This window comes from Sinohyriopsis cumingii, chromosome 3 (genome assembly GCF_028554795.1).
Source record: "Sinohyriopsis cumingii isolate HCF-2022 chromosome 3, ASM2855479v2, whole genome shotgun sequence".
Taxonomy (NCBI): Eukaryota; Metazoa; Mollusca; class Bivalvia; order Unionida; family Unionidae; genus Sinohyriopsis; species Sinohyriopsis cumingii.
Genome location: NC_142963.1, coordinates 131,391,803 through 131,410,117, shown reverse-complemented (window position 1 = coordinate 131,410,117; position 18,315 = coordinate 131,391,803). Strand labels below are relative to the sequence as shown.

The window sequence follows — 18,315 nt, the reverse complement described above, 5'->3', positions numbered from 1 at the left end:
TATTCATTTGTCTCAACTACTGAACTTGTACTTTCCATAAAATGAAGTCTGTATTCTAGTAAGACTCTAAAGAGGGAATTTAGATCTTAGTCAATAATCTCAATATTTTGTTTTTATATTAGTCTGCCTCAGATGAGGTCAACTCTTGAAAAATAGTAGTCAGTCATCAAAAGCGTTTACCAATCTGTAGAATGTTGTGTATCAGTAAATGGGAAACAGTCTGAATGATTCAGGATAAAGACTGGGTTTCAGCAGGAATATGTTATGTCATGCTTCCTTGGGACTGGGTAATGAAATGAACAGCAATAATGGAACAAAGAGGGATAAAGTGGAAAGACATATTTTTCAGATATTACCCATGTGAAAAAAAATCATGGTCATGCTACAAAAGATGTTAAAACTATACATGAAAGAAATGAAGTACAACTGCAAATAAGTGGCAAGGAAGATCAGGCATCATCAAAATCATGGAAAGGCTTGGCAAAGCAATGGAAGCCTTCATGAAATTACAAAAAATATAACATAGATGGTATAGTTAAAGGACCAAAATATGGATATTCAACAACACCATAAAATCAGTACTGCTGTATGGATGTGAGATTCAGTGCCCTTTGAAGAAACAAGCCAAGGGGTTTCCACAATGCATGTTTGAGAAAACAATCTGGCCAAACAAGATTGAAATGAAGAACTTAGCAAAGTTACAAATTACATAGTAGATGGAGGAAACAAAAAGGAAGCGAACAGGCCATGCACTGAGGCAACCTGGGAAGAGATTAATGACTACTGCCTTAATCTGGGAACCAGAAGGAAAAAAGGACAAGTGGAAGACCAAAGTTGACCTGGCAGAAGTTGGCAAAGAATGAAAAGAAAGAAACGGGCTGGAACACATGGGAAGAGGTCCGAAACAAAGCCATTGACAGAACAGAGGACAAAAGTATTGGCTTCATTTGTCACTGGAAAGAGAAGTCTTAAAGAAAAGAACACACTGAATGGAAAGATTCGCTAAATTTCATAACGCTAAAATACTGTAATTTACAGCAGTAACATGAATTCCATCTTTGTAAAACCGATATGACAATTTTCACATAGTACAATCCCGTTCCCTAATATTAGTTTATTGGTTTAGGAATGGTTTCATGCTTGTCTTTTCAGGCGCATTTGTTTTATTATGCAATTTAAACAAGGGTCACTTTAAAAGAATTGTTTCTCTGCTGGTTGGAAAGAATTTCCGGGAATCCAATATAATACCGGACCACGCCAGTGGCCTACCAGACCGATCCAGTGGCCTAGTTGTTAGAGTGTCTGCATCGGAAGCAGGAGGTCATGGGTTCAAACCCCAGCCGAGTCATACCAAAGACTTACAAAAATGGTACTAACAGCTGCCTCACTAGGCGTTCAGCATTAAGTTAGTATTAGGACTGGTCAGTCTGGTGTCAGGATGATGTGACTGGGTAGGACATAATGCTACATGTCTCCATCATGTTGCCCCAGTGCTAGACATCACTATAAACTACCACGCTGATGTGGCAATCAAATATTATGTCAGATCAACTGCTGATATGACAATCCATTCAGAAGAAGTAGCGCTAACAAGAGTTTAAAGATGACTGCCACAGTATTTAGACAAATATTGGCACCTTTTTAGTGAGGAAGAGCTGGACATCCCATTCTGATATGATCACTGATTCAAGATTGGAAGTTTAAGCAGCCCCATTTTCATTATCATCTAGACCTTGGGATGAATGTACATGTAAAGTTCTATCACAGCTCTGCAAGTAGTTTAGGAGAAGTAGTGATAACATTCTTGTGCTTGTGTTAGACCATGTACAACAGGACATACAGACATGTGTTAGACCATGTACAACAGGACATACAGACATGTGTTAGACCATGTACAACAGGACATACAGACATGTGTTAGACCATGTACAACAGGACATACAGACATGTGTTAGACCATGTACAACAGGACATACAGACATGTGTTAGACCATGTACAACAGGACATACAGACATGGGTTAGACCATGTACAACAGGACATACAGACATGGGTTAGACCATGTACAACAGGACATACAGATATGGGTTAGACCATGTACAACAGGACATACAGACATGTGTTAGACCATGTACAACAGGACATACAGACATGTGTTAGACCATGTACAACAGGACATACTATAAGTTTTACTAGTCTATAACCAGTGGAGGTCAGAACTCTTTATACCCACTAGGATACCTGGTTGCATGTTTTCTATAACATTTGGTCAATTCTGCTGAGGAGTTTTTGAGAAGTCATTTAAAATACCTTGTTAGTTTATTATTATAACACGATATACTGAAAAGCTAACACTGGTTCCTTTTCACCAGTATTCATAAGAATTTCAAAAATAAACTGAAACAATGGAACAATTTTTAAAGTGACACATAATAGTGCTTCATGCATCAGACATCGATGACCCAGCGTCACCCAGAATTTGTGAAGGCCAGAAGAGAAGATGATTTTGCCAACACTATGGTCATTAACATGGATGAACTTCCAGTGTTCTTTGATCTCATTCCTGGATGGTCTGTCGATAAGACTGGGGGTATGGTGGGGTTTAAGAAGTGTGAGAATTAGCATGACTGGTGCAGAGTTAAAAAGAATCAGACTTCAGTCCTGGCAGTTTCCACTTCAGGAGATGTGTTGCCTCAAACAATAAATTTTCACAGCATGAGAGAACTGAAAAAATATTCATGCACTGAAAGAATGGATCGTATATGTGTAGGAGAAGGGTTGGATTGATGAGATAACGATGCAGTGGATTTTAACAGGACACTAAGCTGATGTGATCACTAACTGGTTGATATTCAGTTGCTTTTTGAAACAATGCTTAGGTAATACACTTCATATAAGAATTATAAAATCGAACTTCACAAGTATTATGTGATCAAAGTGTGGCCTGCCTATATAACTTATATCTGACATAAGTGGTAGTAATGGCATAATGTGAGGATAAAAAATAGGAATGATTCTGTTAGAATTGCAATGATTAGCATCTCTGTGAATGTGCTGCACCTGTATCAAACATCTGTAGCTGTAATAATTTGCATATGTGCATCCAAAATGCTCGAATGCAGTGATCTGAGCAAAACTGCTCATTAGTGTATAATACAATGTATTAAAGTCTTTGAGAATTTTTATGGCATTTGTCCAGGAAGTAAAAAGCTCAGCACTTGGCTGCAATCATCACACATTCAGCACACTATCTACAATCTTCAAATAAATCCCTTACTAGAGATAAATTAAAAAATAATTACCACAAGCTGAGCCAATATGTTGGTATCAATTTTCTGATGTTATATATAACACCTCCTGAAACATCTATTTAGTACATTTTCATCTGTTTGAAGTTTGTGGTAACAACAAAGAATAAAGCCTGGATAAACAGTAGTTCACATCAGTGTTTGGCTTATATAAAAAAATCTGCATGTCTGGAAGACATACATATACGGTGTTGATAATGTGATAGTACTACTGTTAAACTAGTTCCAGACCAAAATGTGTCACAGTATTTAATTACATTGACAAGTGTACCTTAATTTCGACACTTATAGTTGCTCCAGTGGTGGGTGAGACCTCATAGCCAATAACATATGACAGATCTGGCAATATAAGAGCTGATTTGGATACAGGCTCTACTGTATATGATTGCACCTCCTTACCCTTGCGGTGGGCTGCAAAAAATTAGGAAATAAATAAAAACAGAGCTATAAGCATGGGTACATCACAAACTGTCCCACCCACTGTAATTTACTACAATGGACCTTAATTACAAATCCTGTGCTGGGAGATCAAAGTTATCAGAAAATGTGCATTCAGAGATGATGAGTCAAGAAATGATGTAAAATAACTTGAAATGCAGCTCGTTTAAGGCATCAGCAATATATGATGCACAATACCATATTTACTGTATATGTTGGGACACCGTATTTGTTGGAACACCATACATTAATTTTTAAAGTAATTTTTTTTGTGCACTGTATGTTCTGGGACACATTTTTTTAGTCGTAAGTTGTGGGACACATTTTAAATCATTTGAAAATTTGTAAAGGAACCAAAGTTAGCTTCCATATCTCGGCCATCTTTGTATATTCATACTTTTAAAAAATTGGAACACTTAAAAGAATCCATAGTCAGCTTCCAATGTCAGCTTGCTTTGCAATAAAATAACCTTTGTATTGATGTCCTTTAAAAAAAAAAAAGTTTCAGAGTATCCAAAGTTGGCTTCCGAGGTCAGCTTGCTTTGTAATAAAAATAACCTTTGTCTTTGATGTCCTGTCGGTAAGTTCAAATAAGGAGTTTACTGCTTGCTGCCAGTTGTGTTTTTTCACCACCCAGGCTTCTATGTGCTTGCACCTGTAGTTATAATTAATACAAAGGAATATTCATGTCTGCAGGTAAATAGTAATGATACTTTTGTAACCTGTGCTGGCAAAAAGATTGTCACTTGCACTCAAGTGAATGTCATACAGTAGACCTGGATATAATTAAATCTTGATTATTTTGCACCTAACACTGTCCCGCGTGTGAATGACAGTTGTCTTCAAGATATCTGTTGATTATTTCCCTCTTGTTCACAATTTTGTTTGATCCAGTTTTCAGTCGGATAACATATTCAAACCTTTGAGCACAACCAAAAACAATTTGTTTCTCAATGTTCACATCAATGAACAACATAGTGTGTGTTATCGGGCATAAGCGATACATACTACAGTATGGAAGCCGATGCTACATATACAGATTTTATGGATATATTTTATTCCTTAATGCTCGTGTTGAAAAAAAGGAATAAATGATAACAATACAAGGTTAGTTTCTTTCTTTTTATTATCAAATAAGCATTTTGTTTATTTTATTGCAACATGTAATGGGGGGAACACAAATGCAATACAAATTTATTTTGTTTCTTAAGACTTGGGACATATGACCTAGGTGAAAAAAGTTTCAGCATAAGTTCTGGGACAGGAAACAAATAATTATATTATCATGTCCTAATATACATGTACACAGTAAATATGGTAACTTGAAATGCAACTCATTTAAGGCATCAATACAAGCAAAATCAAATGAAAAGAAAAAGATATGAAGTTGATCGAAATGGCTACAACTCTGTCCTAAATGGAGTAGACAGAATACAACAGTCTATGAAATAACATTAACATCAAACTACATCATAAATCAATCAAATGCTAATCAAGTTACGCTGATTACAAGCAATACCCCATGAAAATATACACTGATCAATATGGATCATAACAATGTCCTAAATGGTGCTGATGAGATGAAACCCATGAAAAACACAGCGAGGTCTTAAAGACAATGTACTTGCCAAAGATTCAATCAGAATATGCTAAATGATTCTTAAGCATTGCTGAATGCAAGCAACATTCCTTGTTTCAATGTAAAGATGAAAAGGAACACAACTCTGTCCGAAGTGGAGAGCATGTATATGAGACTAAACTCATAAAAAGCACAAGAGTATGAGGAAATGTTCATACCAAATTGCATCTGAATATATTTAACAATTCTTGAGCTATGCCCTTTATAAGCATCATCTCATGTAGAGATATGAAGTTAACTGCCAGAAGCCATAACTTGATCCAAAATGTAGCTGAGAAAAAGAAGAAAAAAAAACCATACCCAAAAGACAACGTTCATAGCAAACTACACTAGAATATATTGAACTGATCTTGAAATTTACTAATTTCAAGCATCATCCCATGTGAAGATAAGTTAATTCTCAAGGGCCACAATCCCATTCAAAAAAGTGTAAAGGCACAACTGGGTAAAAGAGGCAATGCACACACCAAACTACATCAAATTATGTTAATTGGCTCCTGAACTATATGATAAAAAGAATTTGCTCTGTGGGAGATTAGAACTGATTGAAAAAGGGCAACACCTCAATGAAAATTATATGTGAAAAGACAAAACCTTTAGCAGGCACATCTATGTTTCATATCCAATTCAGCTACAAAATGGTATACAACTAGGTGCAAGGGTTGTAGAACTTGGGTGGTGACAAGAAATAAGAGCAAAAGGGCAAACTCGCAGAATGAATGGCGGATAAATGGAAATGGTGAATACTGGTAATATTGGGCTCTCACATTTTGATGCAGCAATATAATAAAACTAAATAAATGCAAGATTTGGTAAACAATATTCATATGCATGTTTTTTAAACAAGACATTTATTATTGAGAAAGAAAACCATAAGAAATGCATGGATTTTCTGTTTGCTATAAACCATAAATTTAAAGACCCAATAAACCATGGTAAAATGATTCTTTTATGGAACACCCAGACCATTTTCCCCAATCAATGAATTTAGGTACTAACAAAATGTATATTTTTTACATACTATTAAAATATGTACCCACAAAAAAAATTAATTTACATTAAATTCACTAGCATACAGTGAATGGCACATATATGCCCATCTTATGTTGAATTTGTCCCATACTGAAAGGCCTCAAAGCAGCTTCTGCAAAGTCATTAAAAGCTGTTTATATTTTTAGTAATGATGGCCACAGTTGATGGTGAACAGCCATCATTTGCAAAAATTTGAAAGCCCTTATGGCCAGATGATTTCTGTAATGTTTGGTCAAATTCTGTTCAGCAGTTTTTCATCAGAAGTCATTTAAATGTTTTTTTCTTTCTTTCATTTTTAGAAACAGAGGCCATGTTAGAAGGCAGATCAGCATCAGCTGTACAAACATGAAGCCCTCAGTGCCAGTATGCTTTCTATCAGGATTTGTGAAATTCTACACAGGAGTTTTGGATCAGTCATTTAAAAGAGTATTGCTAAATTTATTATGGCTGCCATATTTGATGTGTGATTGGCATCATTTGTAAAAATTTGAGGTCTTCATGTCAGCATGCTTTCTGTCAAATATGATCAAATTCTAATCAGCAGTTCTGGAGAATAGGTTTTTGTATCTTTAATAGTGGCAAATATATCTGATAGCAGATTTTTGTCAGGATGCTTTTAAAAAGTTTGGTTGAAATTAGTCTGAAGGGTTTCGGGAAGAAGTTGAAAAGCAATTGTTGATGATGACAGTTTCCTTTCTTTTTTTTGGTAATGGCAACCATTTTTTGAAATCATACTGGCATCATCAGTACAAACTTGCAAGGTCCTCATGCCAGGGTACATTCTGTTACTGGTTTAGGAGAAGTCATCATTTTAAAGGTTTTTCTATTTTTAATAATGGTAGCCATATTTGATGGTAAAACAGCATCATTATATAAATCTGAAAGCTAACAAATTTTGATCAAAAGTGGTTCCTGAAGAGATAATGCGATTATCAAGATGGTTTCTATTGCATTTGTTACTGGATACTTACTAATCATTATTTTTACATGACACAAGCAATTTCAATTTAAGGTTGTTTGTTTTTACATCAAATCATTTATTTAAAATTATAATAATACGACTGTCAAAATCTCTATTATAAGACCTGAATTAATTTATTTTGAACACAAATTCCAGTATAGGCAGAGACCTAATGAGCTCACCTGGCCTTGAGTTTATAACCTCCCTTTCTGCTTCTTCAGACAAACCATCTGGTATGGCAACCAAGACCTATGAAAATACAAATTTGTTTAAGACGAACATTTCTTTAAACTTAAAATTCAACAAAAATGCATTCGAAATTACCATTCAGAAATAACAGGGAAAATGTTCCAAAATTATCTGCAAACCAACAGAGATTAACACATCAAAACAGTACTATTTTTTCTTAATGTTAAGGATTAAAAACAGAATGAGAATTTTTGAGAATTTACACCCCAAGGTTTAGAAGTTGATAATGGCATTGCCATATCTGCAGGCAGAATGTGCATAAATACAAGGTGTAATGGTACATCAGCACATAATGGCTACCCAGCTCCCAGTAATTTTAGATATCCCCCAAGATATGGACACAAAAAAATGATAAAACCAAACAAAGGGGTATAATACTTAAAATACAAAGTCTAATTGTGGATACAGACCATGGTCTCTTTAAATGCCCAAAATCATTTCAACTGAAACATCATAGGATGCAAAATAGATTGCCTCTATTAGTCACTTCTTACGACATGCATGATGGTGACCTATTTGACATCCATAAGCCTGATGGGGGAACTAACAATGAGATGGACAGATAGACAAATGGCATGTATCACAATATCCCAAAGTCTGGGATAATTATATATCAATTCTGTGAAATGCTATGCCCCACCTGCTTTACCATGCTGTAAAACAAACAACTTGTAAAGTCACAACAGCAAGACAAAGTAGGTTACTGTAATCTACCTTTGCCTCATGTGAGAAGCATATATCAAGCTAAATGCATCAATCAAGGTTAATGATTCTACATGCAACAGTGTAAGAAAAACTAAGCTCAAGGAAAAACAACACAATCACTGAGTATGAAAAGTAGGTCACTGTGACTTCCCTTTGTATGTGATAAACAGTACCCACCAAGATGAACACAACCATCACATTTCCCGACTGTACATGCAACCGCATAAAAGAAACTGTGCTAGCCCCATTGACCTAAATATCCCAATCCAAAAATTTGGTTTTGTACTAATGAAAAATATAAACTTTCTAGAATATTTGTCTCGATTGAACATCAATGTGCCTGGCAAGTTCAGTGCTTGCCTGAAGTGATCTAGGCAGGTAAGTTAGGTTGCATTTTATTCTTGCTTGCTAATAAGATAACTTTCATGGCAATATTTCTGTATTTTCTTTTACAAATAAACAATTCAGGTTTCAAGTTTGGAGTTTGTTTTTGTTTGTAAGCCTATGATAGTCATCATATACATGTATATAGTCATCATATACATGCACATAGTCATCATATACATGAACATAGTCATCATATACATGTACATAGTCATCATATACATGTACTTCAGTTGGTATTAAATCTCACTAGAAACTTGTCTATGCATGTAGCCCATTCCAGTATCAATTTATTTATCATTTCACAACAGTTAACCAGAAAAAGGAATGAAAAATAACTTGCATACATGTCTAAACAATAACCACAAAAGTTAATCCACTTTACGGAAAACAGGAACATGTGTCAACTTCTTAGTCTCCCTTTGTAACTCAACAGCAATTAAAAAAAAAAGATCTGCAATCACAGCTAGATTACAGTACTTGATTATTTAGATTATTATTATAAATACAAAAACATGAACACCTATGCCAACTAGCACTGTTTGAAAGTGAGTGCTGATGGAACACCTACCCATCTGTCAAAGCTCATTCCCCGGTGACATTACTCTCGTGATGATACAAATGCATACCAAGTTTCATTAAATTATCTCAAATAGTTCAGACAATATTAGCTGTAATGAGTGTGAATCAGAGACTGACTATCGCTGCCCTTTCTTTCAACAAGAGTATTATCAACAGGACACAGTATATTTGCCCCATGTCAAATAGTCCTATTTGTAGGTACTGGTAGGTGATGGTTGACTCCGGAGATTATTAACCTATTGGACCCAATAACTCGGGCATTCAGGCAAGGTATGTGGCCTTGAACCTAACTTATCAGTGTCAAAAGCATCATTTTCTTATTTGATTTACCATGCCCTCTGATCTTTGGACCCTAGAATCAACGGGTTTCTTTATTAGCCTAACTGCAAGCCATTCACAAAGTCTAGTCAAAGAACTATCAAGAACAAAAGTTATTCCTCAAGGCACATTTTTTTTAAAACACAATGAACCTGACCTCTGACCCCCAAAATCCATACCTTACTTGCAAACCCTCAGCAAACTTTCATCAAAGTAAATAATCTTCATTTAAAGTTATTATTGCAAAGACTATTTTAATTTTGTCTGGTTCTGCTCCACAGATTTAAAAGAACTACATAAAATTAGGCAAGGCACAGAGAATTGTGCCTCTACAACTATAACTAGGTGAAGTGAGCTAACATACATTTATACCTCTTTCACCTACCTGGATTGACATTTAGTTTTGATCACTATTAGGGAAACTATGTGCTGTCTGAAGCAGACAGCCCATGAAAATGACTTCTGCATGCTGGAGAAATCTACCTGAAATTGCACAAAGTACATTAACTTTGCCCATCCTTGAAAAACACAAAAATGGTTTTTATTGTCTAAGCATTATGATTTTCTTCAAGTTCACTTACCAGTACAAAATTTTAATGATATAAAAAAATACAAAAGTTGTCCATTCACACTTTTATAATTTAACTCGGAGTTTAGGAAGTGAACATACATGTTGCCATGCAGAGCTAGCCATCTTCAATGTGATGACTGTAACAAGGAAGGAATATCTGTGTATTCTCCAACCCAAATCAACCCAATAATTCAGATAACACAATAGAGGAAACTGAATGTTCCTTAAACCTACTCCATCATATATATTTCTCTTTTCATACCAAAGATTACCAGTGTGGAAAATCAAGAGAATACCCTTTCATACACACTGTAACCCTGTGCAAAAGTGCAAAACTCGAAAGTGGAACCTCAGTCCCAATGACCCTGACCTTTTGACCCCGAAATCAATAGGCTTCTCGATCTACCTAATCCATAAGTCACCATTGTGATGAAGGTACAAAGTGCAAACCTGAACTATTTTGTGCATCAACCATTTTTCTGCTTTCAGTCGCACTTTTGACCTTGAGTCAATAACGTGTAAACCATCCAGAAAGCATGAGCCTCTTTTGTGATGTACAACTAATATTATAGTTTGAAAATCATCTTTTTTTCTTTCAGTCAGTGACCTTGATTTTTGACCTTTGGTCCCAAAATGTTTTTGTTTCTTCCTCAACCCAAAAACAAGCTTACACCAGGTTCAATCCAGGTATGTGATGTAGAACTAATGTTGGTAATTGTAGATGATAGGGAATTAGAGTTATATGCTAAAAGAGACTGTCTTGTGTCAGCCACTGTGACAATAACCTTTGACCATGAAACTCAACAGGATTCTTCCTTACCCCAAATGAAGCCATCTATAAAGTCTAGTAACCATAGATGATGGACAACTTGAGTTATTAAGTGAAAAAAAAAACTGGTAAAAGACAGATGGATGCACAGACATCATACAACGCTCAACTATATGGTGGTCATTTATAAATGATGATCACTGCTGGAATGCTAAACAGACTGAGACCTTTCCTTTACAAGACACTGCCTAGTCATGATACAAATTCATTCCAAGTTTCATGAAGATACCTCAAACAGTTAAGGAGGTATTACAAGTGAAGACAATTTTCAAACATGGGGAGTTCCTGAGGTTTTATTCATTTAAAACTGAATATTTAATGGAAAATAAAGTCTAGTCTCATTAAAAAGGCATACCAGTTTCCTAAAAATATCTAAAATGGTTTGAAAGTCATTGATCATCAACAATGTTATAAACCTGGATGGACAGAACTATTTTTAAAGCAAGAGGCCCAAGTCACAATCCATTAGGAAAGCAAGTTTCATGAAGATAACTCAAACAGATGTAAAGTGTGAAAGATGGCAGATCTTTTGTAATAAGACTATAAAAATACTAATCTGAAAGCTGATTTTTAATATACGAGATAAACCACTGGTCTATTCTCGAATGTGTGATGGCAAGATTCATGCTAATTTCTCAAAGACTGAGAAGAGAATCAACTGAATACACAAAAATCAAGCATAATATTTTAAAAAAAACAAATTAGGTATACATGAAATCCCTTCAATATTTTCAAAATTCCCCTATTTTTTCAGATAGACTAAATTTTCCCAGGAATGCTTCAATTTATGGATAGATCCAGACATACTGAAACTGCAGAATGGACGGTTCATAATCCCACCCTTAAATTATATATACTTACCTAATACTATAAACAATGTTAATCTGTGCAGCCAGCATAGATTTCTGAGTCTGTCTTTACTACCCTATGGGCTATAACCTGGAAACCTTTGAGATCACCATACACTGAAGCTGCAGTGGAACAGCACAAGCAGACTCCAGTAATAATTCTTAACAGGCATGATAAAATTATGTCAGATTTACATGAACACCTTTGGTGCAGGATGAAGTGACCTCAAATCATTGGCACCAATTTCATTTAAGACCAACTTGGTATCATTAGAAGTCTACTGGTGAAACTTGCATGTTGATATGGCTATCCATTTGGGAGGTGTAGTGGTAACAATATTTTCTAGAAGACCACCATGGTGTCCACATTGTGAACCAAGTTGCATCATTTTCATTTAATTACCAACTAGACACCAAAAGAACTTTTCTGACCAAAACCCAATGTCAGAATTACTTTCCATTTAAAAGCAGTTAATGATAAGATTGTATAGATGGCAAGATATTGGATACATACCATTTTAATTGAGGATGAATAAGGCATCTTAAGAAGTCTTCTGATGAAAAGCCATACGCTGCGAGGACTTTGCGTTTTGGTACAATTTTAAGATGGCTGCCAGGGTGGCCATATTGGATATGAATTGCACTTTTCCATTTAGGACCAACATGACATCACAGAGGTCTTTTTATTAAAGTACAATGTTCCTATGACCAGTTAAAGATGTCCACAATGGCCATTCCCTCTCAGATAAGCACCATTTTCATTCACAAATAATAGTACATCATAACAAGTGTTTCAGTGAAAATATGACCATTCATTCGGGAGCAGTAGTGGTAAGATTTTAGTGATAGCCACAGTGTCTGCTTTATTGGATGTGCAAGTGGCACATTTTAATTTAAGGCCAACAAGACATCGTACAAAGTCTTCCGCTGAAAACCGTCATGTCAAAATGATTTTTAGTTAAGAGCATCCAGTAAGAGTGTTAACATGATGTTAAATATGGCTTCTGTGGCAGTCACAATAAACATCAGATCAGCATCATTTTCATTTAGGACCAATCAGACCTCATAAGAAGTCTTTCAGTGAAAACCCCATTATGATATCACTACCCATTCAGGACAAGCAGCAACAAGAAGAGTTTAAAATGTCCAAATGACAAGTAATCTAAAAGAAACAGCAATAATAATATTTTTCAAGATGGCCATTGTGGTAGCCAATTTGTCACAGATCATCATCATTTTCATTAATTACCAACTAGACCATAGGATGGAACTGTGTGTAAAGCGATCCTCGTTTTAGGAGTAGTGATAACTAACTTAACTAATTGATACCATATGACCGACAACAGATCATTCCATAAGCCCTCCTGGTCTATGACCAGATGAGTCAATAAAAAAATCAGCTTACTGGGAGAACAACATAGTTACTGCCAAGAAGAGGCTGCATGATATTTGTCATATAGTCCACTACTGACTGTAGTTCCATGTGGATTCTGTCAGCCTTTGACTGAAATTTAAGAGATTCAAAATTAGTTTCTGACAATTTGAGATTTTTGCAAAAATGAACCATAAACCTACTGTAAATACTACAAAATAAGGACCTACCATCACTCTATGTTTTTTGTATGCTACATAGCAATGTATCTTGGTGCAATAACAGGGCTTACAATTAGAATTTTTTTTAACTGATCAAAGTATCACAATAATAACATTAATGATCCTGAATAAACTTCACTATCTACAAACTTTCATATTTCTCTGAATATTAAGTCAAATTTCAGTCACTGGTATTTGTTTTTCCAAGGACCAAATAATATTTATGTTCACACTGTTCTTGTTATCATCTAATTTTGATATTTTGCTAATGGCAAGAACTTTCACATCTTCCCAGGTGACATTTCACAATGCAGTGAATGTTTTATATCAACAATGATCTAAACCTGTCCAGTAAAACTATACATTATTCAAATCAGTTTTGTCATGTCTGATGCCCTAAATAAGTTTATATTGTCTGCATGACCAGGTTAGTTCAGCAGCTGTATTTATTGAGTGTGGATGAACACATGGCAATTTTCACCAGTGGCATTTATTGCACTTCATCATGAGCAGGGCCATAGTGAATACTCCGTTAACACAATCTTAGGTTAACACACCTATCATTGATATTAGCCTTAAAAGGACATGTCAACACATTTTATTAGATACATCTGACACAAATCCCATTGTTCATACCAATCATTATAAATTAGTACCATTGCAATTTAGTCATCCATCAGCAAATTTATCTCAGATTAGCAGATTATAGTTAATTTCAAACCGTGAATAATCTGAAATCTTATTGCAAATAAATCTCAACAATTTAAAAACTGAAATGATAAAAAATGTATATATGAAAATCAATATTAGTAATCATGACAATACTTTTCAATTAAGACCACAGGTTTGAACCCCCACAGAGTCATACCAAAGACTTATAAAAGACTTATAAAAATGATACAAATAGCTGCCTCGCTTGGCACTCAGCATTAAGAGGTTAGTGTTAGGACTGGTCGGCCTGGTGTCAGAATAATGTGACTGGGTGGGACATGATGCTATGTGTCTGTGGCATGATGCCCCAGTGCTAGACATCACTATAAACTGCCCCAATGCAGAAATCAAAGCAATATGACTGAAAAATTGTTCAAAATCCAAATCACACACACACACACTTTTCAATTTAAACAAAGAACTAGAACAGCATTTCCAATCAAATTAGTCCTAATCATGACGCAATTTCAAGTCTTAAGAACAATGTTCACCATGACAGATTTATTGCAAATTTACCTAGATACTCGCATGTAAGTCATATCTAACTGCAAAGATCCATCTCTGCCTCTGAAAAATGTGTGCTAGTAGAGTACACGATGTGGGTCTATGCAGTTTATCAGGACTAATCAGTAGAACAAACACAGACCCTAAACTGCCAGCACATTATGCACTGGCAAATCCAGGTCTATGCTATTTTGCAGCTGAACCCAGCTTAAAAGCAAATACATAATTGGTACACACTGTTTGTCTCTAACACAAATTTGTTGAGCATTTTCTGTCTACAGATCATGGCTTTTAAAATTTCTTGGCATCAGATGACTAGCAATGCTAACAGGACTGCACTCAGCGTGCAGTCTGAAAATTTTACTATGGCAATATGGCACAAGATGAATTATGACTTTCAAAAACATCACTGAAAGCACCTTGAAGACAAACAATGGCATTGTTTTAAAAACTGATAATAATAAAAAGAACGCATGACCAAAGGTGATATTCACAGCAAATCTACCAATAATAACAGATGTAGTTTGTAGGGTATATATAATTAGTTATTAACTCTTTACTTATATCATCTGTTTTTGTAAGGGCTGTCATATGATATATGTATTCCAAAACCAGATTTCAGAGAAGTAAATGATCCTGTGTGAATAGGCCTGTTTGGAAAATGTACAGCAGTGTAGTATATCTAGAGTTCAACATAAATTTTAACCATTTTACCTTTTTTTTGGTATATATTTGTTATATATAAATAGGAATGAGTTAAATCTGATCTTTAAGAGTGTACAATTATTTTTTGCTAAAGAAATTTTAATATGCTTTAAAATCCTGCAAGAAATTGATTTCAAGTCAGTGAAACTATGTGACCAGTCACTGCTGACCTTTCTCAGCTTTTACATATGCTGATGCGTTATCTACTACTCTATCTCTCAATCATCTAGTGTGATAAATTATCAAAAGCAGTGTTGCCTACGTTGATATTGGAACCTTTATCTGACCTACTAGTCATAATTCTAATCATCCAAACTTGAGAAAGTTCGGAACAAAGTCCACAATCTCCATCTTGGATAAGGGAGAATCCAATCCATTTTTTTAAAACCCTTTTCATACTGAAGCGCAATCAGACAGGAAATTGTGTAGAACTACATTTTTTCAATCAGGTGTGTATCAACATGAGAGAGTGCAGTAATGCTGGTCAACCTGGCTTTAAAAGACAAGTTTTTCAAATATTTTTTCAAAGCTATATACCAATCTAGAAAGCATGACATTTTCTACAAAGTCACATTTTTTCACTCAAAATTTACTGATGCAAAAAAATTCAGTGCAAAGTTAAGCAATCAGAAAAATTGCTTTTTAAAAACTTAAAGTTTCCATACAATTTTTCCATCTGAAATATTCATATATGCAAGCGAACAAAATGTGGCCAATTTTATTCTGCTTAAAATGGTGAAAAAATAATAAAAATCCATCAAGAATGTCAAAGGTTATTACAATTTATCAAATTATCTTGCATGAGAACTGGAAAGCATGAAGAGCAGATCCTTACTTCCATACAAAAAAATTCTCATGCAAAGATACCAGAGTATTCTTCCATTACCATGAATGCAGTAAAATTTCATAATGTGGCATCATACACACACACAAAATAATATTTTTTTTTAAAAACAGTTTGAGAAATTCAAAATGCATAAAAGCTAAGTAGTTCCAATTTTGATTGAAATAATCATGGGACATAATGCTGTTTAAATTAGTCTTCAACATCCATTATTTTTTTTCCCATTAGTCATTCATTGATGAGACATAAAACACACATGCAAAAACATGAATCTATGAATGCCTTCATAGCTGAAATATTAACTGGCATCCATTATGGTGCAGAGGGTGAGTGTTCCTGTCCTGTGTAAAGATTTGTTTCTATAACTAAATGTTGCCCAAGATATACTGATCCCATTTCAGATCAAAATAATGACAGAGTGAACATGGTCTGCATGTTGAATCACACTCCCTCCAACCTCAGTATATAGGCAAACTTTATGAGCAGTAAAGTTCTCAAATGTTCAGTTAGCTTGAAAATCATCCAAGATTTCATCATCATCAATATCTGCATAAATAATACTACTTAACTAGGTATCATCCACTCGGTTCATTTTGATGCAGTCAAGATCATGATCCCCACTGCCTAAAGTATCTGTTTTCCCCTACAAAGTGGTCTATATATTTTCACCAAAATCAGCATCCACATCACTGCCACCACTTACCACTTCACTACTGTCCACCTTTTGATCTCCGCACATTAAAATTCTGCTTTGAAATTGAATATCCTACAAACCAGATGTCATCTGCTCAGTTCATTTGGTCAATGTCAAGATCACAATCAGCAGTCTACAACTCTACGAAAACCAGCTAAAAATGGTCATATTTACCATCAACAACAATGCGTGCTTTTATGCAGATTGTGCACAGGTATCCAAATGTGCTTGTATGCGAACTGGACTGAAGCACCCGAAAGCACTTAGGTGAGGTAAAGTAAAATCATTAAATGCTATTTTCTTAACACATTAACCACTAGCGACGAGTTAACGTGGCAGGAGGTAGTAGCCTACTGCCAAGCTCTGTAGCGTTAAGGTCATGCATGATACACTAAAGTGGGTGGTATTAAAGAAAGGTAGACAGATGTAGCTCTACAATGATACCAAATAATCTAGAATTTCTAGTTGCACTACAAAATACAGAGGGAAGAACCTCATTTTTTGGAATCGATTTATTTCTATCCAAAATTGGCCTCAACCAATCAGATGCAAAGTATATCATTAATATATGCAGATCTACTAATTGCAGAACCTGTCTACAGTAAGGATAAGATATGCTCATTGACCAAACTGGAAGAAAATCTGATTGGAATTCAGTCTCCAAAGTGCTATGAGGAATAGCCAATCAGACACAAAGCCCAAGTTCAATATTTACCTAACACTTCAATATTTGTCTCTCTTGTTCCTGCTCCACTGGGTGAAAGCTCTATTGACCACAAAACCTTTAAAAGATGTGACCTCTAGTTACATAAATGTCAATCTGTCGATTGTTTCTTAGGTTAATCTGCTCTTTATCTTTGTCTGAATACTGTTCTATGCTGATAGCTTCCTTTCACAGTCTGCTGTCTGAAGGGATATATATACAGTCTGTTGAAGGGATATATATAGTCTGCAGTCTGAAGGGATATATACAGTCTGCTGTCTGAAGGGATATATATACAGTCTGCTGTCTGATGGGATATATATAGTCTGTTAAAGGGATATATATATATATATATATATATATATATATATATATATATATATATATATATATATATATATATATATACAGTCTGCTGTATGAAGAGATATATATACAGTTTGCTGTCTGAAGGGATATATATACAGTCTGCTGAAGGGATATATATACAGTGTACTGTCTGAAGGGATATATATACCACAATTTCAATTGACTCGTTGTCACCATACAGTTGGGATACAGAATTTGAGCAACAACCATTAGCAGCATCTGAACCTGTCTCTATGGATTTCATATGTACAATCCTGATGAAGAGTGCACCAAAGTCATGTGAACTTGATCCAATTCCAACATCACTGCTGTTTGAGTGCTTAGATCCA

The 18,315-nt window shown here is 35.1% G+C and overlaps 1 protein-coding gene and 1 long non-coding RNA gene across 2 annotated transcripts in view; one reads left to right on the top strand and one right to left on the bottom strand.

Moving 5' to 3' along the window:
- LOC149803863 (uncharacterized) overlaps nucleotides 1-8,806 on the top strand; it is a 43,967-nt gene extending 35,161 nt beyond the window's left edge. The window contains exon 3 of the long non-coding RNA XR_016420268.1: nucleotides 6,716-8,806. This is a non-coding gene — a long non-coding RNA (uncharacterized LOC149803863). The remainder of the gene's footprint in view (nucleotides 1-6,715) is intronic.
- Nucleotides 1-18,315, bottom strand: part of LOC149803861 (inositol-pentakisphosphate 2-kinase-like) — a 173,566-nt gene that overhangs the window by 121,035 nt on the left and 34,216 nt on the right. Inside the window, exons 3-5 of the mRNA XM_089953675.1 lie at nucleotides 13,269-13,367; nucleotides 7,560-7,626; nucleotides 3,579-3,718 (exon numbers count right to left, since the gene is read on the bottom strand). Of these exons, the coding sequence (XP_089809801.1) occupies nucleotides 3,579-3,718; nucleotides 7,560-7,626; nucleotides 13,269-13,367 (306 nt within the window). The remainder of the gene's footprint in view (nucleotides 1-3,578; nucleotides 3,719-7,559; nucleotides 7,627-13,268; nucleotides 13,368-18,315) is intronic.